This window comes from Podarcis liolepis (assembly GCF_965112155.1).
Source record: "Podarcis liolepis genome assembly, chromosome: 6".
Classification (NCBI taxonomy): Eukaryota; Metazoa; Chordata; class Lepidosauria; order Squamata; family Lacertidae; genus Podarcis; species Podarcis liolepis.
Genome location: NC_139559.1, coordinates 28,830,540 through 28,858,108, shown reverse-complemented (window position 1 = coordinate 28,858,108; position 27,569 = coordinate 28,830,540). Strand labels below are relative to the sequence as shown.

The window sequence follows — 27,569 nt, the reverse complement described above, 5'->3', positions numbered from 1 at the left end:
TTGCAAATGAGTCAGGGGCACGTGTCAACCACAGCGGTTTCCCCCACAGTTCGAAACAGAAATTGGCTAAATTCAACTGCAGAGTTGACAGCCTTCAGGCGCCACCTTAAGAACAGGACGAAACCTGTAGAAGCCCTTTCACCCTGGATCCAACCCACTCCTTTTTTCGAGTAAACAGAAACAAAAGCGAGAGCCAATGAGAAAGCCAGGCATTGGCGAGTGGAACTGAACCAGCCCTTTCTCTCTCTGAGGAGCCAGTCGGAGCGCGCCGGGCTTCTCTCACGGTATGCTGGGAATTGTAGTACCGCCGGGTTTTTTTCCTGCGTCTGCGTACGCCTCCTCCTCCTCCTCGTCGTCGTCGCTCCCAGCTCCCGCCTTCTGCCTCGCGCCCGCTCGCTTCTCCTTCTCCTTCCGCCTTTGTTGTGCGCGTGCGTCTTTCTCGCGCCTGACTTTGGACAGAAGCCGCCTCAGGTTGGACTTGGACTGGCTGCCATCTTAGGCGAGGAGCCGTCGCCTTTCTAGCTGGTGAGGAGCTTGCTGTGTGTTCTTTGGGCTGCCTCGGTAGAGGAGCTGGGCCCGCGGGGGCGGGGTGGGGGAAAGAAGGCTTTTCTTTCTGGGCCTGCGGCGAGGCCGAGGCCGAGGGAGGGGGCGTCTAAGGCAGGGCGGGGAGCTCAAGGTAGGCCTGGCTTGCGAAGGGTGGGCGGCGAGGAGGGGAAGGCTGGCAGCAGGTGCAGCAGCCTCGCTTAGGGGGGGGGGAGGGGGTGCGGTGGGTGGGGTCCTGCCCTATATCCTTCGAAGGGGAAAGGGATCCCGTTCTTCCCTCCCTCTCCCCCACCTCCAGCCTGTGAGCTCAGTCAGTGCCTCCCCGCTTTACCTGTGGACTGAGAGGCAGTCACAGCTTCAGACTGAGGGGTTTGGGGATGATGCGCGGGTGGGAAGGAGACATCCCCTCCCATTACGGCCTCTTCTTCCTTCCTCTCCTGCTATGCCGTTGGTAAGCGTTTTCTTTCCCCCTTCACTGAAGTTGTTCGCAGGGATTGTGCACTCAAGATGGCTTAATTTTCTTCTCGGTCCCCCTTTTCGCGACCTTGTGTTGTCAGGATGACGAGGCCCGGTGGGTGGGTGGGATGGATGGAGGTGTCCCGAGGTGGGTGGCCCTTTGGTCTGGGACGCAAAGCTGGGGGGGTGTGTATGTGTGACCCGAAGGTTCCCAGCCTCAGGGAGACACTCCAATGCTGTTTGTGTAAGTACATGCTGTAGTTATGTGTATCCTTTGCTGCTGTCCACAGCTCTTGGCTCTTTTCACCCATTCCAGTTTCGTTAGCATTTATCGGAATATTGTTTCCTGGATTGTTCTTATTCTCGTTGGCTTCTGTATGTCTCTGTCATCTAGCGGCCATATCGGGACAGCACCAGTTGTTAAATACAGGGAATGCACTCTCTTCTCTTCCACCTGCTACTTTTTAAGGAAGCCAAGCAGATCCTGCTGCTTAGGTTATTGGGTTTGGATGGCTTGAGGGGGGGGGGGAATGATGTTTTGGAACTCTTAGCTGTGAAAATCTTGTACATTTCAAAAGGTGTAGTGCAGCCCTGAGACTCTCTTGGCTTGTGTCCCTGTGTGGTTACAAACACAGTATCCCCTTGACGCTTTAATGATGTTTGCCTTTGCAAATATACATGTTGCATCTATACCTATGGCATAAAGGGTGGATTGGCTTTTGCTAGATGGCTTTAAGTCACCTTATGGGGTGCTACTCTTAAGTTTAGAACAGGCAAGAGATAAATATAATGAAATGCAGTACATAATTGATATGAAAGTTATCAATCTAAAGTTGAGGATTGTTAGCAACTGTTGTGTCTGTTGTTCCAGTTAAAAAGGCTGAACTGCTTTTAAATTCAGATAGTTTTTGAATATTAAACACTGAACAGCAGAGCCTTAATCTTACAGGATTTGGAATGGGTGGTAAGGTAAAGGTAAAGGGACCCCTGACCATTAGGTCCAGTCGTGACCAACTCTGGGTTTGCGGTGCTCATCTTGCTTTATTGGCCGAGGGAGCCGGCATACAGCTTCCGGGTCATGTGGCCAGCATGACTAAGCCGCTTCTGGCGAACCCGAGCAGCGCACGGAAACGCCGTTTACCTTCCCGCCGGAGCGGTGCCTATTTATCTACTTTCACTTTGATGTGCTTTCGAACTGCTAGGTTGGCAGGAGCTGGGACCGAGCAATGGGAGCTCACCCCGTTGCGGGGATTCGAACCGCCGACCTTCTGATCGGCAAGTCCTAGGCTCTGTGGTTTAACCCACAGCACCACCCGCGCATTTAGATGGTGCTAAATATTTTAAATTATTTCAAATGTTAATGGGAAGGTTTTCAAAGCTTTATACTACCAGTAATAACAGTCTCATTGCAGCAAATGTGTGGGAAGAGTTCCTTGGATGCATATTACACTGTAAGGAGGGGAATTGCTATATGGACATAAAGCCTTTCTAATGGTTACTCTAATGTTAGCCCCTATGATTCCAATAGTTCATGTAACTGTTCATAAGTTTTCAGCCATTCAGCAAGATTCTGTTCAGAATTCGTTTGACCTAAGTCTCTTGAAATCAGGTGACTTGTTAGGCTCTACGATGACTAATTGAACGGGAAGGTTGCAATCCTGTACATACTTACTTGGGAATTGGCCCTATTGACCACAACAGATCTATTTACAACCTGTTTTTGTTCTTTTCCTATTATTCTTTACTCAGTAATTTTGTAGTTGTGCTTGAAAGATTGCCTCGCTCTCTAGGGACCTTGTGCTACAAGTTGGACAAGAAATGTTAAAAGATGAGTACAACAGAATCTTGAGACGTCTTTGCTTGTAACCACTTGGGATAAAGTTACAAATGTTTGAGAAACAGTACCAAAAGAGGGGAATATGTCTTAAAACAGAAATTGCTGTAGTCAGTAGGACTTACTGTATCACTGGTATAAGTCTAAAACCAACTGCACTTGAATCCTGATCCTGTACATGCTTACTAAGAAGTCGGTCCCATTAAGGGTGACTTGTTTCTTTTTTTGTATGCTTATGTTTGGGCCTTACTTTCAGGTGCACTTGCACTGTAAGTTGTACTGAGTTAGGTGGCTTTTACTCCTTAGTAAATTGCAAAGTTTATCTTGCAGCCCTGCAAAATATTTTAAATACATAGGAAGTCTGAAAAAAGCTTGTGAATTATTATTGAAAATACATTTAAAAATGAATTTAAATTGTGGACAAGTCATTTAAAAAGAATGTTCTACTCATAAATCTTAGCTCCAAGTAAAGGTATTTCATTCTGCTGTCTTAAGTTTAGCACTTTTTGTTATTACAAAGCATATGAATAATAAATTGATATTCATGTAAAAATAGCACCATAAAGCCTGAATTTGGAAACTGAAAACAGACATGGTTTTGTAGGTCTCACCAAAAATTACTTGTGTTCTGATTCATTTGGCAGCTAACAGGCAAATATTTATAATGGATGAATGCCAATAACACACAATGATGCTGTTGCCAAAACAAAGTTGTTTTGTAAAAGAGGCCATTGAAATTGTGAACTAAATAATCTTGTATTGCATATTGGGTGTACACAAATGTCTTGTTCACACATTGCATTAGACCACTGTTTAAAGTGTTTTGATTACAGTGCACACTGCTCAAAAGTTCCTGTGCCTGACAGACAGGGCATGATATCAATAACTAATAACAATTAGTATTGAGGCATACTGCCTCTGAAACTGGAGGTTCTGATAGCTGTCATGGCTAATAGCTTTTGATAGACATAATTATCCATGGATTTTGGAGACTTATCCTCCACGATGATCTAATTCTGCTGTAATGAATGGTTTTAAAGCCATTGGAACCAATGACCATTGCTTTACTACGTGGTTTTCACTTTGTGGAAATAGGCTATATAGCATAGATAAGGTGATGGTCTTTGTTGGATCAATATCTATTGGTATAGGAGCAAAACATAATTCTTTGGAATTCAGCAAAGGGCAAATCTATGGAATGCTGTTTGTGAAAACTATGCTGATACACAAGAAGGTGTCCTCAAATACATTTGTTAGGATGCTTGAAAACTTTTTGTTTTGAAAAATGATACATTCAGAAACAGGTAAGAGAAGGTGGCTTATCTTTAAAAGGCATAATGTCTCCCCCACTTCATAGATAGTAGATTACTTTGTTCAGTGGTATTCAGTGGCACTGATTCTGAAACTGCCAGGCGATGACACGTATAATGATAGGCTTTGTCACTAGGAACCTGTCCAATGCAACCAGATAATTCCCAAGCTTGTTGTCCTTATGCTCATTATGGACCTACAGATTGTGAAATTGGTTTGTAATTATGAGAAATTTGCTGTACAGTACCTGTTTGTTCTTACCTCAAATATGAAAAGCATTTATATAAAGGAACAGGAGCAGTTGTTTGAATGTTCCCACTGATCTTTATTGCAATGTCAATGTTTCTTTAAATATAAATGTTAATAAATAGATAAACTCTTCCAGGCTACAGGCTCATTGTGAGCACAGGTTTAAACTTGAAGACCTTCTGCATTCAGGTATTGTGATTCAGGGTCTTTTTCCTATAAAGGAAAAAGTATATACAAAATCAAAGGCCAGATGAAAGAGGTTTATGAAATTGACTTCCAGAAAAGTATTTCTGTCTAACTTGTTAATTCTGTCCTATAGTACATTGTTTTCTAAACTTGTCTGATTCCCTTGTCTTCTGAGGTGCTGTTTAAGAAAATAACATTAGAATTGTAACTTTATCCTTGAAAACTTTGTTTTTAGCATGTGTAAATAGTATCTGCCTCAAAGGACTCTATCCTCAAGCAATCTGTGTGAACCACTATATTCTAGATGTACATATTGATTAAAAGAGGCTAGTGCCAGAGCAACAACTAATGCAGAGTTGCAGCATGGACATTCTCTGAGGGATTTTAATTCCCACTGTGTTGGGAGTGATTGGATAATCCAGCTGTAGATTACAGAGAAGTGGCAGAATTACCTGACCCCAGTGGAAGCTGTTTTGAAGGAGGCAAGGCCAAAGCATGCAAAGATGCACAGGTTGGTTGCCTTTATGGGTGGGCACTTCAGATTCTCGGTCTTCAGCTGCTTAATTTATATCCCATGATAAAGTAGCAGATTCATATATTTTCAGCTGTATGGCAAGGTTTTTCCTTTCAGATGTTTGAATAGGGATGACAGCATCACAGTTGGAGGCAAAACTTGAGAACATCAGAGAAAAGTACTCTTGCAAGAGAAAACATTAACAGGATAGATTTCTGATGAATTCAGTTATTAGGCATTCTGGGTGTTTCGACAAGGCTGAGAAAAATATTATAAACTTTAAGCTCATACACCTTTTTTTTATTATGAGTAGCCTCCACCAAGCCATATGTGGAGTAGACCTGTTGAAACTGATGGATTTCAATTAGTCACAACTTAAGTCCATTTATTTTCATGGCTCTATGAGTATGGCTTGACTGGAGGTTTGCAGGGGAAAAATAGATGAAATAAATGGGCCAACCCCTTCCCCAACTGTCCAATGAATACTGACCGTACTTTGGACATGTAATTCTGACTACTGTGGGTAAATAATGGGAGGAGGAATAGAATGGAGTTCGTTTTATTATTTTATTTAATTACAGTTATACCACTTTTATCTTTAGTGCTTGTGTCCATGTTGAATCCTGTTGAAATCCCAGGTACTGCACAGGGTTCCACTTATAAGCATTAGTTCATAGAATGGAGTCTTGGTAAAGAATTTGGTCTGCTGTTATTCACAAACTGCATATTTCTTGTGGGATATGCATGCAAGTAAAACTAACCAGAATAAGTTATTCTGTCCTCTTCACTTTGAATTATAATAACCTCAAGTTACTCTGGAGTACAGTAAAAACTTGTTTTCCTATATTTTGGCTGCAATTGAATTTTTAAACCAAGGTTACATAATGCTTATTACGATCATGAGGAAAAATGCAGTTATACCTGTGCAGTTGGATTTTCCAGTAGTGTTCAGTGTACAAAAGAAATGTTATCTTTTAAAAAATATCTCAGTTTTTAAAAACAAGATAGCAGCAACCAACCCATGTAATATACTATTTGTTACAAAGAGCTCAGAACAGCATATATATTCCCAAGGCTATTTGTCATGGAGGCAATACTTGGAACTCATCTACTTGACGTAGAGAAGAGCACTATTGATAGCTACTAACCATGATGACTATACTCTGTCTCCACAGTTGGAAGTAGTAATGGTTCTGAATGCCAGTTACTGGAAGCCGTAGGATCCTGTGCTCTAACTCTGCTTATGGGTTTCCCACAGGCATCTGGTAGGCCACTGTGATGCTGAATTAGATAGGCCATTGGCCTGATCCAGCAGGCTCTTCCTATGTTCTGATGGCAATGACAGTGGTGGGGGTAGCCAATGTGGTGCCCGGCAGATGTTTTGGTCTAAACTCTTATCATTGGCCATACTGTGGAGGATGTACGGCAGCTGGGAGTCCAACAATGTCTAAAGGGGACTATGTTAGCTATTCCAGCTGTATGTTATAGCTTCACTGCATTTATATGGCAATTTTATACTCTTAATACACCATGAATGGAGATATGCCAATACTAGGTTGGCAGATGGCCACTATGTTCTATGTGTGGTCAGCTTCAGAGGGACAGGGAAGGTACAACAAGGAGAAAACAACACGGTGTCAAAACTACATACATACACAGAGAACTGTGCTGACAGCAACACACATATACCATCCCACTCAGAGGGATGAACACAGGATGGTGAGGATATGCCTCCAGCGCACACTACATGTAAGATAATGCTAGAGTATTTCCACTTCATCTGCCCTGGTTGCACAGCCACCAATATATCTGCTGCTTCTGGCCCCATGCATCCTTATAGGCTGGAGTCTGAATCCTTGTATGTCACTCACAACCACTTTTTTTGGAAGAACAGCACATACAAAGGGAGGGAGGACAGTCCATGCAAAACAACATTGATGTAGTTTCCCGGGCCTCCAGAGAACAGGACACAGCCCTCCCTAGGACAAAGTTTCAAGACCAAATGAGGGGAAGTCACTGTTGCCAAGAATTAAAGCGGAGTGGCCAAAACATGCAATAAGACAGGCATACACTAACTGCTGCAATCATTCTTCAGCAGCTCCCTACATAAGGTTAGGAAGCACAAAATGGGAGTTTGAGCCCCATCAGGAGGAAGGGGCAAATATGTTCCTACTCGCCTTTTGCATGCCTGGCAAAATAACATAAAATCATAATCATGGCAAAAGAGGGAGCTCCTGGGATTCCCAACCCACAGTTCGAGTTCCACAACGTGTTCACACTCAACTTCAGCAGCAAGACAGGCATCAGACAAACCATGGGTCATTGACATCATCCCACTGCAGCCCATGGATCAGATGTTACAATCACTGGGACTGCAAGATAAACCCTAAACCCAAGCAGCTTGTTTTCTACATTAGCTGTGGAGTACCTTTCATGCACAAGTCTGATTAGCATGTCAGTCCTCTGAATTTGGCCCATGTGGTCATTTTGTACAAATCAGGCCTATATGTCAGTCACATGAGGTCAGGTGTGGATATTTTTTTATCTAAGCAGTAAGACATCTTGCTTCTAAACATCACAGCTCTAAGGCTGGAGATGAGCCTTTGGCCACTCCCACACCTTGAACTGTCTCATATGGCATCCCACATGTCAACCATATGTCAAAATTAACTGGAGAGTGGGCCAGTTCTGGAGCCCGTCCTCTGGGTGGATCCAGTTCCCTACTCCCTTTTTACATCCTCGAGGCCCCTTGTTTGAATCCAGGGGACAACTGCACACTCAAAAAGGGTTGGACTGCTATCCCAGGCAAACTAGCCAGTTAGGAGATGTGCTGCGTGAAGCAATAGCCTGCCTCCTATACGGACCATTTAGCCCCTTTTGCCCATCCTTCTCCTTGGTGACCTATGTGATACCTTCTCTTCCTCACATTTTGCCTGATGGGGAAGGATCATAGGTTGGTGTACATCTGTTTTGCACGTTGAAGATCCCAGGTTCAATCTCTGGTATCTCCAGGTAGGATAAGAAATACCTTCTTTTCTGAACCCCTAGGAACACTGCCTGTCAGAGTAGACAACACTGAATTAGGTAAACCAATGGCTCCTTGACCCAGTATTAGGCAGCTTTGTATACTCCTAGCCTTGCTAGGTAGCATCCCAGTAGACATAAATGCCCTTCCCAGTCCTCCAGCCATGTAAAAAATCAAAACCCAAAACAGATGGCCTTGTGACAGTCTGGCAGAGCAGGGCTCTCTCATATTTCTGGGAACCTTGTGAGCAGAGAGTTGGGCCTACCGACCCTGAGACCATTCCTTATGATCCCATCCTAAGGCCCACTGAAGCCCCCTCGTACTATGCTCTAGAAGAGGAATTCTCTTACCACTCCCTAGCAACAAAGACGCATGGCAAAACGTGGCAATGCCAAAGCCTTGACTCACAGGCAGTTTTAATTTCACTGCGGGGCCCACAGGACCTGGATGTTGGGTCCTTAGGTTAGGGCTAAGGCAGCAGTCCCAGGGAGTGACCTTCAATGGTTCAGGCCTCCTGCATGGACGCTATTACAGTTCTTCAAAGAAAAAAATATTATAATAATTTTTCAGCAAGGGAGTGGCCACGTTGCGTTTATTTTTTCCTGGGGTGCTCTTTTTGCACTAGCTGCCAGGGAGGTAAACTCGGGGTCAGACCTGGGCTAGGCCATGCAATTCCTTGCGGCTTCCTTGACCCTCCCGGTACCCTCCTACCTCTCTCCCTTGGTGGTGGCGGCAGTGGCGACAGTAAGCTGGTGCTTGGCTGGGGGGTGGCTCTGCGGCCGTGATGCTCTGGCAGAGCAGCTTTTAAACTGGGGGGGGGGGGGAGGAAAAGCCCACAGGAGCTGAGTAGGGTTTGGAGCAAATCTCACTCGAATGACAATGATAAAATTAATGAAAATTTAAATGTGGGAGGTATACAACTCAGCACTGTGAATGCAGGAGCACATGATTGCAGTTGAGAGAGGAGAAAGCATCGTAGATCAAAATGGAAGTGCCAAAGACACTTGAAGAGTGAGTCTTGTATATTCTCTGTGTTTATACGTATGCTAATGTTAGAAGAGTCCAAGCCAGTGTGGGTTAACTGAGGTGGAATGCAGAAATCCAGTGAGACACCGTTACCTCTGCTGCAACATATAAGTGTTGTTAAGCCAACTGGGAGCAGAGATCATAGTGTTCTTAAATTAAATATACTACATATAAACAGTCAATCACCAAGAAAATCTGACACCGTAACATTTGATTTCAAAAAATGAGACTTCCCCAAAATGAGTGGCTTGATAAAATGGAAGTTGAAAGGCAAAGTCAAGAAGGTCAGATCAGATCACTCCAGAATGCTTGGGAGCTGTATAAAAATACAGTCTTAGAAGCTCAAGGGGACTATATACCACAGAGCAGGAAAGATACCATGAGTGTGAAGAGGATGCCAATGTGGTTAACAAGTGGAGTCAGAGAAGCTGTTAGAGGCAAGAAGGCTTCCTTCCAGCCAGGCAGTCATGCTTCTGGTATATTCCATTAGCTCTGTTCTGCCCAATTTCCATTTTACCCCCCCCCCCCCCAGTTGCACTCAGTGTTATCTGGCCTGTGACAAAGGGTCCTCAGTGGACTAGGTTTTGGGATGGGGAGATTTTTTTGCTTGCTTTTTTCTACTTCTGCAAACATTGGGTTTCTCTCAAGCATGCTAATACTTCCTGTTCCAGTTATGTAACTGGATGTCAATGGCGAAGTTTAGGAATCTAGGATAGCAATTGTTCATATTTATTGTTTCATTAATATTTATTAAATTTCTATATTGCCCTTCATCTGAGGAATAGAGGGTGGTTTACAATATAAAAATACAAAAATACATACAATAGTAACAAACAAAAACAATGCCCACCAGGTTAAAAGGCTACAGATTGTTTCATTAGCCAAAGTCCTGGGAGGAAATGAATGTTTTTGCCTAAAGATATGTAACGAAGGTTCCAGGCAAACCTCCCTGAGGATAGCATTCCTCATGCATGGAGCTACTGCAGAAAAGGCCTGTTCTTGTGTTGCCACCTTCCAAAGCTCTGACAGGGGAGGCACATGAAGAAGGGCCTCTGATGATGATTGCAGGGTCCAGGTTGTTTCATATTGGGAGAGGCAGTCCTTGAGCTTTTGCAGTACTGAGCCATTTAAGGCTTTATAGATCGAAACCATCACTTTGAATTGGACCAGGAAACTAATTATTTAATAATAAATAAAATTATAATTATTCTGGTGGAATGATCCTAATTTTTAGAGTTGTTCTGATTCCTGCCAGTAACAAACGTGTATGCTAGAGTCACTGTCAGGAAAAGCATTTTGCTCCACCACCCCCGCCCTAATCTAGCAATCACATCCTCAAATATCACTTAGGAAGCAAAGGGTATTTCCGAAATTTGTCTTCTTACGGCTCTTCACACATCGGCTGTACAAAGTTATGATACCAAATCCTTGGTCAGTAGTGAGGGCTTGTAAATTAAATTAGTAAAAGATAAAGATAAAGAAATTAGTAGGTATCTTCTAGCCAATCAGTTGTGCTTTGAGAACAAGACACTGTAAGCCATAGGCTTTCATTTCTTCCTCCTCCTGGAGTTGGATTGTTCAGACCATAGTTAAGATTAACTACAGTTTGTCTGGGATCAGACATTACAACATGTAAAGTTCATGCTTTAATGTGACACCTATTGTTATTACCATCATAGGTACCTTGAAACAGCATCCATTCAAGGTATTTCCTACTTCAAATATATGTGCTAAATATATTTTATACTGAGTAAAATTGACACACGTCTGCAGTTCATTCTCCACCTTCTGACATTCAATATAAAATGAAACAGGATATTAAGAGTAGAAGACACTTAAGTGCCAAGTAGTCTTTACTTCTGCCTTTAAAGAAGGCACTTGCTGCATCTTCTGTTTTATATAGTGCATTTAAAAATAGACAAGTGTGACAGCCTTTAATCTGTTTGCTACTCACCTATTTCTTTGGCTAGAAAACGTTTGTTCAATTTAAACCTAATCTCCCAGTTTAAGCTTGTTAATTAGTTTTCCATGACGATTGCATGTAGGGGAGATAAACTCATAAGCCTGCTTATTAACAGTATTTTGCCTATTTGCAACTTTTTAAAAAAATAAATACCTTTCAACTAAGAATAATCAGTTCCTTCAGTCTTTGACATCTTTTTTTATGCTTTACAATTCCTCATGTAAAGTGAGGATGCTGAAATTTGGTGAATAGATGCGGCTAAAGCTTTCAGAATGGCCATATTATAGATGAAGTTAATAAATTCAACAATGAACTCAAAATGAGTTATTTGCAACACTATTTGGGATTATTTATTAACCTTAATTGCCCCCCTTCAGTATGGCAGCCAGTTTGGGTACCTCAGCCCATTTTATTTCTCCCTTTCCCTAGTCTCCATCCCCCAAACAGTAAGCCAGCACTGTATGGCCACTCACCCTTCATTGGCCTATTTTGGGTCCCCAGTAATGCTAGTGATACCTCCCTTGTCTGTGTGGTTAGTGCTGTTTTGGCTACTTAAATATTGGCACTTAGAGAATGAGTTTTCCATCACTTGTATAGGTGGATGGTGATGTTTCAGGGCTCACTACTGTCTTGATTGCTAAACCTATCAATTGCAGTTGTGAAAGCTCTTAAAGATTGAAAATCTGCAGACTTGCATAATAGTGAGCATCAGAAACTTCTCCTTGCCTAATGTTTTAGGGTTATTGGATTCTTATATGAAGCATTTCCTTTTATAACTGTTTCAGATGACTAATCTCCTACCATGATGATCATGTGGTATAAGTCATGGGCAAAGGAGGTCCCGATTAGTTGAATTACTGAGGCCCATGCACTTCAGAGGAACGTTTTTTTTAACCAATTGAAATGTGATGCCCTTGAACTGGTTCAGACAATTTTGCCACCAATGGGTTATGTTAAATAGAGATCACTGCACGGCATAAAACTCAGCATCTGAATTCACCATTAGGTTAATAATAACAAATAGTAACTTTCTCTGTCTGTTGTATTCCTTTCTGTTAAACATTCACACAGGTCTCCACCGTGGTGCTGTCAGACACTATAGCTAGAACATTAACCTATGGTTAATTTTGACAAGTTGAAAGTAACTTCTAATTGTCTCTGTCTTTTCAGAGATAATCAAACAGGTTGCGTGTCTCTGCTAAATAGGAATTACTTCATATGACTGAAATAAGCCCAGAGGCTTTCCTCTTAACCATAGGGACAAAAAAAGCTAGGTTGTGAAAATGCTTTTTTAACCATCACAGAGTTTTCTTAACAGTAGGCAAATTAGAGCTGTGCATCCCAAGATAGGCTGGTTACAGTGGTGCCTCGCAAGACGAAATTAATTCGTTCCGCAATTCTCTTCGTCTTGCGGTTTTTTCGTCTTGCGATGCACGGTTTCCCATAGGAATGCATTGAAAATCAATTAATGCGTTCCTAGGGAAACCACCTTCAGACCAGGTCCGGGGACAGTCTGTCCCCGGACCTCTTCTGAAGGCTGGGGGGGGGGGGGACAGGCGAGCGGCATTTTAAAATCGCTCCGGACAGCGGAGGACTTCTCCGCTGTCCGGGGCGATTTAAAAGCCCCTGGGAAGGCAGGCAGGGGGGACAAAGACTTTCGCCCCCTGCCCGCCTTCAGAAGGTGTTCCCGCCCCCCGCCCCACTTCGGAACAGCTTTCCGAAGTGGGGCGGATGGGGCAGGTGTCCCGCCCCCCGCCCCACTTCGGAACAGCTTTCCGAAGTGGGGCGGCGGGGCCGGGTGTCCCCGCCTGCCCGCCCCACTTCGGAACAGCTTTCCGAAGTGGGGCGGCGGGGCCGGGTGTCCCCGCCCGCCCGCCCCACTTCGGAACAGCTTTCCGAAGTGGGGCGGCGGGGCCGGGTGTCCCCGCCCGCCCGCCCCACTTCGGAACAGCTTTCCGAAGTGGGGCGGCGGGGGCGGGTGTCCCCGCCTGCCCGCCCCACTTCGGAACAGCTTTCCGAAGTGGGGCGGCGGGGCCGGGTGTCCCCGCCTGCCCGCCCCACTTCGGAACAGCTTTCCGAAGTGGGGCGGCGGGGCCGGGTGTCCCCGCCCGCCCGCCCCACTTCGGAACAGCTTTCCGAAGTGGGGCGGCGGGGGCGGGTGTCCCCGCCCGCCCGCCCCACTTCGGAACAGCTTTCCGAAGTGGGGCGGCGGGGCCAGGTGTCCCCGCCCCCCGCCCCACTTCGGAACAGCTTTCCGAAGTGGGGCGGCGGGGGCGGGTGTCCCCTTCCGCCCGCCCCACTTCGGAACAGCTTTCCGAAGTGGGGCGGCGGGGCCGGGTGTCCCCGCCTGCCCGCCCCACTTCGGAACAGCTTTCCGAAGTGGGGCGGCGGGGCCGGGTGTCCCCGCCTGCCCGCCCCACTTCGGAACAGCTTTCCGAAGTGGGGCGGCGGGGCCGGGTGTCCCCGCCTGCCCGCCCCACTTCGGAACAGCTTTCCGAAGTGGGGCGGCGGGGCCAGGTGTCCCCGCCCGCCCGCCCCACTTCGGAACAGCTTTCCGAAGTGGGGCGGCGGGGCCGGGTGTCCCCGCCTGCCCGCCCCACTTCGGAACAGCTTTCCGAAGTGGGGCGGCGGGGCCGGGTGTCCCCGCCTGCCCGCCCCACTTCGGAACAGCTTTCCGAAGTGGGGCGGCGGGGGCGGGTGTCCCCTTCCGCCCGCCCCACTTCGGAACAGCTTTCCGAAGTGGGGCGGCGGGGGCGGGTGTCCCCGCCCGCCCGCCCCACTTCGGAACAGCTTTCCGAAGTGGGGCGGCGGGGCCAGGTGTCCCCGCCCGCCCGCCCCACTTCGGAACAGCTTTCCGAAGTGGGGCGGCGGGGCCAGGTGTCCCCGCCCCCCGCCCCACTTCGGAACAGCTTTCCGAAGTGGGGCGGCGGGGGCGAGTGTCCCCGCCCCCCGCCCCACTTCGGAACAGCTTTCCGAAGTGGGGCGGCGGGGGCAGGTGTTCCCCCGAGCGCTTTTAAATGCGGGCGGCTGGGAGGGAATCCCTTGGCCCCCCGCTGGACTTCCCGAAGCTCTTTTGAAGTCCGGCGGGGGTCCAAGGGATTCCTTCCCAGCGGATCTCTCTGCCAGCAGCGGCTGCTCTGCCGCTGCTGGCGGAGACTTGCCGGCATCCCGAAGCCTGTGCGCAGCGCGCCCAGGCTTCGCGGATCTCTCTGCCAGCAGCGGCAGCTCTGCCGCTGCTGGCGGAGACTTGCCGGCATCCCGAAGCCTGTGCGCAGCGCGCCCAGGCTTCGCGGATCTCTCTGCCAGCAGCGGCAGCTCTGCCGCTGCTGGCGGAGACTTGCCGGCATCCCGAAGCCTGTGCGCAGCGCGCCCAGGCTTCGCGGATCTCTCTGCCAGCAGCGGCAGCTCTGCCGCTGCTGGCGGAGACTTGCCGGCATCCCGAAGCCTGTGCGCAGCGCGCCCAGGCTTCGCGGATCTCTCTGCCAGCAGCGGCAGCTCTGCCGCTGCTGGCGGAGACTTGCCGGCATCCCGAAGCCTGTGCGCAGCGCGCCCAGGCTTCGCGGATCTCTCTGCCAGCAGCGGCAGCTCTGCCGCTGCTGGCGGAGACTTGCCGGCATCCCGAAGCCTGTGCGCAGCGCGCCCAGGCTTCGCGGATCTCTCTGCCAGCAGCGGCAGCTCTGCCGCTGCTGGCGGAGACTTGCCGGCATCCCGAAGCCTGTGCGCAGCGCGCCCAGGCTTCGCGGATCTCTCTGCCAGCAGCGGCAGCTCTGCCGCTGCTGGCGGAGACTTGCCGGCATCCCGAAGCCTGTGCGCAGCGCGCCCAGGCTTCGCGGATCTCTCTGCCAGCAGCGGCAGCTCTGCCGCTGCTGGCGGAGACTTGCCGGCATCCCGAAGCCTGTGCGCAGCGCGCCCAGGCTTCGCGGATCTCTCTGCCAGCAGCGGCAGCTCTGCCGCTGCTGGCGGAGACTTGCCGGCATCCCGAAGCCTGAGCGCAGCGCGCCCAGGCTTCGCGGATCTCTCTGCCAGCAGCGGCAGCTCTGCCGCTGCTGGCGGAGACTTGCCGGCATGCCGAAGCCTGCGCGCAGCGCGCCCAGGCTTCGCGGATCTCTGCCAGCAGCGGCAGCTCTGCCGCTGCTGGCGGAGACTTGCCGGCATCCCGAAGCCTGTGCGCAGCGCGCCCAGGCTTCGCGGATCTCTCTGCCAGCAGCGGCAGCTCTGCCGCTGCTGGCGGAGACTTGCCGGCATCCCGAAGCCTGCGCGCAGCGCGCCCAGGCTTCGCGGATCTCTCTGCCAGCAGCGGCAGCTCTGCCGCTGCTGGCGGAGACTTGCCGGCATCCCGAAGCCTGTGCGCAGCGCGCCCAGGCTTCGCGGATCTCTCTGCCAGCAGCGGCAGCTCTGCCGCTGCTGGCGGAGACTTGCCGGCATGCCGAAGCCTGCGCGCAGCGCGCCCAGGCTTCGCGGATCTCTCTGCCAGCAGCGGCAGCTCTGCCGCTGCTGGCGGAGACTTGCCCGGAGATTTCCCTATGGGCTTTCGTCTTGCGAAGCAAGCCCATAGGGGAATTCGTCTTGCAAGGCAAATCGCGGACGAAAAAACCTTTCGTCTAGCGAGTTTTTTGTCTTGCGAGGCATTCGTCTTGCGGGGCACTACTGTATATTCCTGGCCCCCAGAAGTTTGATTCATCTCCACCCATGGAGTCCCATGCTCCATAAAACAAATCCCCCACCTTTCTCATATGTGCATACAGCAAGCTAACTATTTGCAATAGTAATTATAGTAGGAAGAAATTAATATTAATCATGCTTAGCATTTATATAGTGCTTACAGCAATTGGCCTATGTTTTATTGTTGTAATTCACATAGCAATCCTATAAGGATGCACAGTATTATTTTTATCTCATCATTTATTTTTGCTTTGTATCTCACCTTTTATACAAGGAACTCAAGGTGGCCCACATAGCTCACCTCATCTCCATACTATCCTGTAAGGTATGTTAGACTGAAAGATGGTGACTGGCCCAAGGTCACCCATGTTACACATGGGGAACTAAAGGTGAAATTGCCTAAGTCCACCTAGTATGTTCCTGGTAGAGGTAAGACCAGGAACTTGCTGAATATGTAAGCTGAATCTGATAGTCATATTCAGCAGCGCCACATGGAGTCCTGGTTCCTCTTAATCATGTATATAATTGTACCTCCCTGGGCTATAACTGGGGAACTGCATGCATAGTCTGGGAAAGGAGCCTGGGTCCTAAAGCATGATGATTTCAGCAGCAAAGTCTTTCCTCTTTGCCACGAAAAGGATAGCAAAGGGAAGTAGGGATTTGGAATTGACTGAAGAGAGAAAGGAGGGGACACACACAAAGGAATCATAAGCTCTTTGTCTCCTTTCCCTTCCCTGCAATTCAGCTCACGCCATGTGAATTATTCATAGATTCCTATTTGTGTAAAAAGCCGTACATGTCAATGGGGCATTATGCTAGAGTGCTCAGCCTAAAAAATGAAAAGTCCTATTGGTGAGAGAGACCCCCTAATTCACTAAGTGAGGGAAAAATAATCAAGATACTAACCGGCTTTTCACACAAAAAGTACACATTCAATGCAAACACGAAGAGGTGGGTGTTGAAGAGTAACAGTGGCAGGATCCTCGCTGACCCCCATGCATTCTGCTGCTGCTGTTGATGGTTCTGCAGCAGTTGAAGTACAAAGCTTCTGTCTGGGGGGAACGTGGCAACTCTGTAGGATTCTGTAGGAGTCCAGAGTTTCCACATAGATGCAAAGCTGAAAATTACTGGATTACAGGAAACTGCTGAGCTGTTGTTGTTTTTCCCTTTTCCCCTCTATTCTTCTTATAAATTACATAATTAAGTTAGCTGCCATTTCTAGTAGGGAAATGTTTTTGTTCATGAGGTGAGAGCAGCACATCATTAATACAGTGGTGCCCCGCAAGATGAACGCCTCGCAAGACAGAAAACCCGCTAGACGAAAGGGTTTTCCGTTTTGGAGGCGCTTCGCAAAACAAATTTCCCTATGGGGTTGCTTCGCAAGACGAAAAAATCTTGCGCGTCCCCGCGGGTTTTTTCCGCTCCCCCCCTTTTCCTAAGCCGCCTATCAGCTGTTCCGCTGAAAAACCCGCTTAACAGCTGATCACGGAAAGCCGCTAGACCGCTGTAGCGCTAATCAATGGGCTTGCTTCGCAAGACGAAAAAACCGCTAGACGACGAGAATCGCGGAACGGATTCTTTTCGTCTTGCGAGGCACCACTGTACAGCAAATTCTGAAAGGTTCTTGATCATAAAGCCTGCTTCCTATAGCTAAGGATTTCCAGGAAGAAGAAACCACTGCTGACATCAGCTAGGCAAATGTTTGAAATATTAATTTTATTACCAGCCTGAAAGGGTTGGTTCCTTATTGATTCAAAGGTGATAACTTTAAAACACTAAGGTCTGCTTATCAAATTGTGAGGCATATTAAAGTAAACTTGAAAATAGGAATAATTGATTTCTTGAACTTTGAAACTAAAAAAACTCTGTTTTACATGAGACCTTCTAGTCCCACATCTAAGATTCTGATATTCAGCCCTACCAGATGGATGGGGTATTATTATTATTATTATTATTATTATTATTATTATTATTATTATTATTAAACAACTTCAGTCAAGTCTGGCAGGTACTCTCCAAATCTTAGTGGAAGTTACTATATGCTGAAATATATTGACACATGGGGTTTGCAGAAGCTGTTTATAACTCTGTGCCATTTTGGAAACTCTTTGTGGGGTTATTAGATAGCAGTTTGTACATGAAGAAATATTTCAGTTATGTGGGGTTTAATCTAGTGTGAGTAATTTGTTTCAGTTTCATTTATGTATGTATATGTAGCTGTTTTCCAACTTCAGTTTGCACTAGTTAATTACAGTGGTGCCCCGCAAGACGAATGCCTCGCAAGACGAAAAACTCGCTAGACGAAAGGGTTTTGCGGTTTTTGAGCTGCTTCGCAAGACAAATTTCCCTATGGGCTTGCTTTGCAAGACGAAAGCATCTTGCGGTTTTTGCAAGTTTGTTTCCTTTTTCTTAACACCGTTAATACAGTTGTGACTTGACTTCGAGGAGCAACTCATAGAACGCGGTGTGGTAGCCTTTTTTGACGTTTTTGGTGATTTTTGAAGCTTTTCCAAAACTTCCGACACCGTGCTTCGCAAGACAAAAAATTCGCTAGACGAAAAAACTCGTGGAATGAATTAATTTCGTCTTGCGAGGCACCACTGTAGTTGTGTTTTTATTGTGTCTAATCGCACAGTTTTCCTGTATATACAGATGTTATACTAAATATTTTATAGTTAGATCTAATCCAAAAAAATTGAGGGCAAATCATTTTGTTTTAATGAAAAAGAACATAAACACGAGAAAGGGATGTGGGAGCAGGTGAGGCAGGGCAAGTTGGGTAGCTCACACTGGAAATTGGTACTAGAATCAGCTGAGACCCTGTCAATACTTTTCCTGTCTGTGTGGAGAATCAATTAGCAAAGTCCATTTGAAAGGGGTGAGGGATGTATCAGTGGTGATTGTTTTTGTTGAACATTTATTTCTCTTTGTAACCATATAAATGAATGTTTGATTCAGCTCTGTCATTGAAAGTAAATGGATGTGATCAAGATGAAGACACAACCTTATTCCCAAGCCACTGGTTGCTTGCATCTGCTAATGAGTTGGGGTGGAGGAGAAGAGAACCACATATTTTGGCTCCTTCATTACAAATGATCACAACAGGCATTTCACCAGTATTTGTTTTGTTCTGGCCTTAAGAAACATTGGTCTGTCCATCACGTATATGGACAGTTCGAAGGGACCCTGAGGAATAGCTAGCTCAACCCCCTGCAATGCAGGAATCTCAACTAGATCATATATGATGGCCATCCAACCTCTGTTTAAAATTTTCCAAAGAAGGAGAGTCCACAACCTCTTGTGGGAGTCTATCTAGATATCCTATAGTGTAGTTGTCTACTATATTAATGTATATGGCAACTGAGCTTAATTTTACATTTATATTTTTTCAGTTGAACTCAATTTTAGTCTCTTTATCTCAAGAGTAAAGTTATTATTTATTGTTTCTTCATTCAGGTTCATGTACCTTCCTGTGGTATGGCTGGCAATGGGTCAAATTCAGAGCCTATCAGTGGACTAACTATGAAATCACAGCTTCAGATCACTGGTAAGTGTCTCAAACAGGCCTGCTTGCTGACTGTAGAGCCTTTGCTTTTAAGGGCAACTGAAGGAATTGCAGACTCTCATCTTTGTGGCCTTTCCCCACATCTTTGTGGGGAAATCTAAAACAAATCCTATTGGAAGGCATATAAAGATCCCTCATGTCAAGTCAAGCCATTTGTCCATCTAACTGTAACTGCCCTAAAGTTTTTAACATTATCAGAACATCTTTCCCAGCCTTATCCAAGATTTCTTTTGCCTGGAGGTGCTGAGGATTGAACATGTTCTTTGTCACTATTTCTCTGTGACCACTGGAACAGAATTTTTCCAGTACTATGTTCACATTGCTCCTTCTCTTTGTTGATTCAGAGGTGTTTTAATGGAATTTTGTGCCAGAAGCCTTTAAATAATTTTTCTGTTCCAGCTAGTGTTGTTGGTTTAATCACTCTGCTTTGTTATTTCAGTGTCTTTTAAGCAAGTTTCTACAGACCTTTTATAAACTGGTTTTAACCCATTACAACTAGTGCATAGTGGGGAGCTCGTAGCCAGGGCTGCTGCAACAAACAGCCCCACAAGCCTTCCTGAGGCAGAGATGCATCAGAGGAGGGAGGGAAGGAAAGAAGGAAGGATAGAGGCCAGTGTTGCCCGCGGTGCCCCTGACAATCATCCAAGGCAGCCCAGGGTTGAAAACCACTGGCCTAGGGAATAATCCTTTAGGGAAAGAATGCACATTGCCTCCTTTTTTGTTGATTCATTAATATTTCTTTGAACATATTAATGGATATCAACAGTGGTCTTTGAAGGAAACTTTATTTTGGCTCATCTTCACTATGACAGTTAAGGCCAAAAATATGGTATATGAATGAGTGATCAGTATAGACTCCTAGCTTGAAGAACCAGATGATAGGGGGCGGTGTCGCAACTTACTTTTAAAGTCCGTTTTGTTTTGAAAAATCTGTTTCATCTATCATAACTGTGTTGTAAGTAGTTAACACAGAATCTACTTCCTACAAATTATTTATTATGTTAGAATTTAGTGTCTTCACCTTGTGTATAACACCCATGAGAGTTACTTTAGAAAAAATGTCCCAGTGGGGCCTCACCTGAGTCAAGAAAAATTGAGTGTTACCAAGGAAAGATTGGCTTAGCTAGTCAATACTTGCAATGTCCCAGACACTAGTGCATCTACTGTAAAAACAGGAAGAGGATTGTGTAGGTCTGCAGCATTGTCAGTCAAGATAATGACATCATAAGAGACTGCCAACATTGGGGAGACTGGATATGGAGAGATCTCAGCCAGGAAATGGGGAGGTTGGGGGAAAGGAGTTTAAGCAACCTCGGCTATCTATCAAGAGGTAGGCAGACTGGCCCAGGAGGCAACAGATAAGCTTGCCTTCATGATCATAAGCAATATGTAGAGAATTCCACTTATCTCCAAGCAACAGATGACATGTTCTATGATTGACCACTCACACAAGTGATAAGCCATATAGCCAAGTAGTTGCCACTTCTTAGCCACTTCTACATATGCAGTGTGTACTTGTTTGTTTGTTTACATGGAATTATCTGTTTACATGGCACTTAACAAAGAACAGGTTTGCCTTGCCCCTACCTCAAGAGGTTTATAGGGAAACAGAAGAAGGGAAGGGATGGCAGGGTTGAACAAGGGAAGAATGTGCAATTATTTTAGTTACATGCGCTTTAGTTGCAGGATATTGAGAACAGAGGGTTGTTTCAAAGGCTTCATGAAAAATGTGTGGAAGGGCTTGAAGCAAGTGACCACAGGTAGTCACATGGAGAGATGTTCTGGAAGGCCATTCCAATCATAAAGGAAAGCAAGGGAGAAAGAGTGGGTTTGTTTCAAGTAGCAGAAGATCTCTTCAAATAATTGAGTAGAGTGGACCTGGGTAAGTGAAAATCACAGGAAGCGGTGTGTTGGGATAGAACAACAGAAAAAAATTGGGGGTGGGGGGAGAAACATGGAGGGTTTTGAAGATAAGGGCAAGAAGTTTATGTAACGTTCTGGTGCAGGCAAAAAACCAATTCTGGGATTTAAAGAAGGGCTTGAAGTGGTCTGTCTGACAAGATATGTGAGTAATTTTGGCAGTAAAAGTGCTTGGTAGATGTGAACAGTTGATGGTGAGGCAAGACCAGAGAGAAATAAGCCACTTGCAATGGTGCGAGCAGAAAGAAAATATATCTTGGCTGAGTGGTAAAATTGCCCCAGCTAAGTGGTACAATTTCTAAAGAGAAAGATTTTTATTTGCTTGATGTTAATTTTGTCGAGTCAGGCTCACTTTCTCATTACTTAAATCACACACTGAAGAACACATTTCAGCTTTCTAAATAAAGCACATTTGTTTAAAACTTACTACTTATGTCACTTTCGTAACTGCAGCGAGAGACTCAACACTTCTGGTGCTAAATTTGACTAGTGCAGCTATATAAATACCACCAAGACAACAAGAAGACATGCAAAATTAATTGGTCCACTTTTTGAAATGCTACATGCTGCAGCCAATAGTGGTAACATAAAGATTGGTTGTGGTTGGTATGGTACAGCGTAAGAATATGTGTGAGTGCAAATGCAGCACACAGAACTAAGATTGTTGCATGCATCTTTACACCTAACTTAAAATGTGTGTATCTTTATGTTTACTTTAAAACAGGGGTCAGCAACCTTTTTCAGCCATGGGCTGGTCCAACATCCCTCAGACCATGTGGTAGGCCGGACTATATTTTGGGAAAAAATGAACGAATTCCTATGCCCCACAAATAACCCAGAGATGCATTTTAAATAAAAGGACACATTCTACTCATGTAAAAACACGCTGATTCCTGGACCGTCCGCAGGCCGGATTGAGAAGGCGATTGGGCCACATTCGGCCCATGGGCCTTAGGTTGCCTACCCCTGCTTTAAAAAGTGTCATGTAATTACTTAGCAAAAGGCGGGCATTCCAGCAACAAGAGCTAAATGGATCAGAATTGGGATGGTGAATATAGTTTTGGAAAGGTTTAAGAAAATTAAATGGCTTGATATAGTGATGACTTGACAAATGTTTCATCTTAGGTTTTAAATTGATTGAATGGAAGGGAAAATCTTTGGTCCAATGTAAATATTACATCCAAATGAAAGGACTTTTTGTCATGGTGTCTTTTCTGTCAATGTAAAAGAGTTGTAATTTGGCTGTGGTTCCATAATCTACTTTGCTAGGTAATAGTAGAAACTTTAGAAGTTGCTGAAGCAAATAAAGCACTCATTCATTCTCTTTCAATAGTTATTTCTGCGAAGTTGAAAGAAAACAAAAACAAATGGTTTGGACCCAGCCCTTACGTGGAAGTCTCAGTTGATGGACAGTCAAAGAAAACAGAAAAGTGCAACAATACTAATAGTCCAAAATGGAAACAACATCTTACAGTGTAGGTTTGGAAATGTTCCTTATTTTCTTATTTTGTTATAAGAAACAGAAATGCAGCCGCCTTATACTGTGGGATGGATATTGACAAGAGAAAAATGCAGTTCTTATCAGAGTGTGATCATGGGAAATAGTATTTTGTTCTGAGCCATTCCCAAGATCTGTAATTGGAGAACTCCAAATCTCCCCCCCCCCATCACTTTTAATTCATTCACCTGATTTGTATAATATCTAAGTGCACACGATCACAGTGTGACCTTATAACCCTCGATAGCTTCATCCTTGTCCTTTTAATTATCCCAGTGCCTTAAATGTTTTGTACTGTGATGCCAATAAAGGTTGTTGGTTTGATTTAACTGGTTTAAATGTTTTAGATTTTTTTTTTTGTTTTTAATTAGGCACAGAGGCAGACCAGTAGCTCTGAAAACTAGGTTATATGGGTTTCAGCCCCTTACACTGTGTAAGGTGTGGCACTAGGTGGGCTCCCTGAGCCTCATGAATGGCTATAGGGGGGAGTACAGGGAATTGTTCCATAAAAGGGAAGTCCAGAAAGTCCCAATGTACATAGGTGAGCAACTTTAAACATCTTTGTATCTGAACCAAGGTATCCAAGGAATGAGGAGGGAACTAAAGAAGCATACAGTTGCTAGAAGAAAGGATATTTCCCCTAAAACTTAGTGAAAGGTGTATATACTGTTCTTGCTTCTAAGACTTCAAAACTTGCATGTAAAAATCTGCCTGTAAGATTTACTGTGAAATAAATACACTTACAGTATTTTTTTTATTATTGTGCACAAGGTTCCCCATTTATGTGCTACTGAAATAAACATATATTTGCAGGATTAATTTCTGTCATAAAAGCGACATTTTTCTATAAATGTTACTACTGTTTGGAATATGATAGCTCTTGGAAGATCAATTGATTTGTGCATTTTTTTTGGGGGGGGTGTCAATTTTGTAACTGTAAGTGACAGGTAAGAGCTGTTTGACAGTGGAACAGACTCCCATGAAAGGTGGTGGACTCTTCCGCCTTGGAGATTTTAAGCAGAGGTTAGGTAGCCACCTGTCATGTATAATCTAGTTGAGATTCTGTTGGAAGGGACCATGAAGGGTCATCTAGTCCCACCCCCTACAGCAGGGATCAGCAAACTTTTTCAGCAGGGGGCCAGTCCACTGTCCCTCAGACCTTGTGGGGGGCCAGACTGTATTGGGGGGGGGATGAATGAATTCCTGTGCCCCACAAATAACCCAGAGATGCATTTTAAATAAAAGGGCACATTCTACTCATGTTAAAACACGCTGTCCGCGGGCCGGCTTTAGAAGGTAATTGGGCCGGATCCAGCCTCCGGGCCATAGTTTGCCTACCCATGCCCTACAGTGTAGGAATCTTTGCCCAACATGGGGCTCAAATCATTGCAGGGTGTTAGATTAGATGACCCTTGGTGTCCCTTGCAATTCTACAGTTCTATAAGTCTATGATTCTAAGTTACTCAGAAGTATTTTTAAATGGAACTTGCGAGTATGCATTACAGTATTTCTTGCTTCTTCTTTTTAGAATTGTCTCACCTGTCAGCAACCTGTGCTTCCGTGTATGGAGTCACCAAACGTTGAAATCTGATGTCTTATTGGGAAGCGCCACTCTAGAAATTAAAGAGACTCTCAAAGCAAACAATATGAAACGTAAGTATACAAAAGCACATAACTTGAAATGATGTAAACTTTGGTGTGTGTGTGTGTGTAGGCAAATGTTAATATGAAAGATCTTAAGAAATGTGATGCCCACCCCTGCAGTCTTCCAGAGGGTCCTAAGAACCAGAAATCATTCCACAAAGTCTCCACTAAAATTTGGTTCATTTGGAACATGTTTAGGTTCTGACTTATATGGTCCCCTTTGTGAATGGGGTTCTACAATAATAGGCCTGGCACAGAGAATATGCAACTATGCTTAAACTCTTATTATTAATTGTACGGTTATGAGGGCTCTTTTATTTGATGTTAAAGATATTCATGGATGAGTTTTGTTTCTGCTGATTATTGAGAGAAGGGTGGCACAACCTGAGGATGACATAAAAATAAATGAGAATTATACATTATTCTGCTAGGGACATTTAGGGAAATCAGAACAATATACCATATAACATTAATTCATTGCTAAGAATATGATGATACCTGTTCTGTGGTAATTGTTGTGGGCTTTACCGACAAGAGCAAATGCTCTAGATGAATTCTGCTCAGTGCAGCTGTTGAATATGGACTATAATCTTTGATTGCATGGGCTGAGCATGGATGTCAAATTTAAAACAAGGAAAGCTTTAGAATCCTATTTTTCAGTAAGGGAATTACCCCCATTTAGTAAAGTTTTCTGAGGCTCACCATGTGCAGTGATCACTGAATGTGTAAGATGAAATGGAACTGTGGTCATTTCTTAAAAGCTTTCCTCAGCTTTTTCATGAAATTGTATAAACCTTAATCAGTTCACTGAAATAAAAATACAAGGCAGTTAAGAACATTTTTTTATTTTTTTGTATATTTTCAATAGTTGAACAAGTGGTGGTGAATATGATGCTTATTGGTGACAAAGAATCAACTGATGGGATTGGAGAGTTGTCTGTCTGCTTAGATGGCATGCAGGTAGATCCTGAGCTGCTGAGTAATGGTGATGCTTCAAGCAGAAGTGAGTAATATTTACCTTCTATGTGTGCACACTGCTGTTGCATCATATAACTAGTTGTTTATATTAAATAACATTTGTTATTGTTGGTAGCTTTTGGCTTTTCTTGAAGAATGCATTGAACCCTGATAAGGACTGTAAGCCAAAGTGCTTTAGGTTACAAACCTTTACATGCATGTTTGAGAGTACTGAAGACAGTGACTTGGCTTGCACATAACACTAAGCCAAATCATGGCTAAGCATGAATGAGCACGCATACTGGTAGCCACAGTAAAAATTGCATCTGCTTTGCTGCTCCCCTGGTGCTTCTCCTACCACACTACCTGGAGCTAAGCCACAGTTTACCTTCGTGTTATGTCTGAAGTAGGGATCATGGTTTGTCTCAATACAGACAAGGTTTATTCTTGGTTAACTGCTTGTGGTCTGTCTGTGGGAGGCAAATTACGGAGAGAGCCAGTAATTCCCAATCTACCTTCTGCTCACTCCAGCTCTAAAGTACAAAAAACTTTATCCATATTGGGGCTGTTGTGGGAACTCTGATGTCTTGCAATAATTAAAAGGCGAATGGCATATATTTTGACCAATAGTGAAAATCATGCATATTTATTATGTCTCTTTATAAAGCAACACAAATATTAAAATAAGTTTCCATTTCCTTATTTTTAATATTAAAGGTCCTGTGCAGAATGATGGCTCCAGGGCAAAAAATGAAACAAGGTAAGGTGGTTTTCCACATCTGCAGTGGAGTTGTGGAATGCTAATAGTTGTGATGTTTAAAGTGCTGAGATTTAGCAGTTTTGTAGATATTTCAGAGTATTGGAAACTGGTTGGAAGTGGTCATGGGGATACAAGCGTCCTTATTAGTTTTAGTACAGTGACCTTAGTTTAAGAACAGCTTAGTTTATGAACAACTCGGATTAAGAAGTTTGTGAACTTTGCCTTGGAAGCAGAACATGTTCCACTTCCTGTTGAGTGTGTTCCATGGGAAAGCACACCTTGGTTTAAGAACGCTTTGGTTTAAGAACTGACTTCCGGAATGGATTACGTTCATTAACCAAGGTACCACTAAATAAAAAAATTCTCCAGTAGCGACCAACTACTGCAACCAAATTCTCCTTAGAGACCAACTAAGTATGTTCTGGGTATAAGTTCTCTTGCGCATGCACACTTCTTCAGATACTGTGTGCTGCGCTGGTGCTGGCTCACCAGGGCAGCTTCGTCACGCTGGCCACGTGACCCGGAAGTGTCTTCGGACGGCGCCGGCTCCTGGCCTCTAGAGTGAGATGAGTGCACAACCCTAGAGTCTGTCAAGACTGGCCCGTACAGGCAGGGGTACCTTTACCTTAAGGTACTACTGGACAATTTATTTATTTATTTTGACTGCCTCAGACCAACACAGCTACCTATATGAATCAAGGTACCACTGTAATTGTAAGAGTGTCTAGCTTGTAAAAATCTTGGTTATAATAGACACACATTTCAAAAGAAAAGATGAAAATGAAAGCAAAATCCAGTTTCTCTTCAGATCTTCACCAATTTACTCAGGCAAAATAGTTGGTGCACGCATATTTTTAAGATGGGATGGATGACATTCTTGTTTGGGATGACTTCCCCTTCTGGAGGCAGGCAAGGTCTTCACAGGGTCTTCAGAGCTTTTCATGTCTTCTCCAAGGGAAAAGGAGCTCTCTTACCCACCATACTGACCCTGTTGTGGTCAGACGGTGAAGCCTGCAATGCAGGAATCCTTCCCACAGCCAACCCTGGGTGGGCTCGAACTACCAACCTTCTGGTTAGCAGCCAGACACACTGACCCATTGCACGATTAGTCCAACTTAATTGTATGCAATAGGATAAATACCTCTGTGTCTTATCCTCTCAATTCCTTTATTCCACCCTGAAAAGCACATTGTTTGTGGTATAAAGTTTTTAGTTCTTGTAAACTGCAAGTAACAAAATATTTTATAATACCTGAGTTGACAATTTTAAAATTCCCTCAAAGCATGAAGCAGCAAGATGAATTCTGAATATATTCCACTTAAAGTAGTGTTTATTAGTACCACTTGAAATATATGTCAAACAGGATCATGGGCATGTTTATGCTAAACTAAAAAGCTGCTGCTGCTGTTGCTAACGTTAGGCTCTTGACACTGTGAAGATTCTGACTATAAGCCTG

General features: G+C 44.8%; 1 protein-coding gene across 2 annotated transcripts in view; it reads left to right on the top strand.

The window, feature by feature from the left end:
• The first annotated feature begins 245 nt into the window (after positions 1-245).
• The window catches only part of ITCH (itchy E3 ubiquitin protein ligase), a 53,064-nt gene continuing 25,740 nt past the window's right edge, over positions 246-27,569 (top strand). Inside the window, exons 1-6 of one of the 2 annotated variants that reach the window (XM_083508027.1) lie at positions 246-525; positions 19,226-19,316; positions 22,588-22,729; positions 24,281-24,405; positions 25,265-25,399; positions 26,071-26,113. In XM_083508027.1, the coding sequence (XP_083364153.1) occupies positions 19,247-19,316; positions 22,588-22,729; positions 24,281-24,405; positions 25,265-25,399; positions 26,071-26,113 (515 nt within the window). In that variant the 5' untranslated portion in view covers positions 246-525; positions 19,226-19,246. The remainder of the gene's footprint in view (positions 526-19,225; positions 19,317-22,587; positions 22,730-24,280; positions 24,406-25,264; positions 25,400-26,070; positions 26,114-27,569) is intronic. The other variant, XM_083508028.1, reaches the window with a different exon arrangement.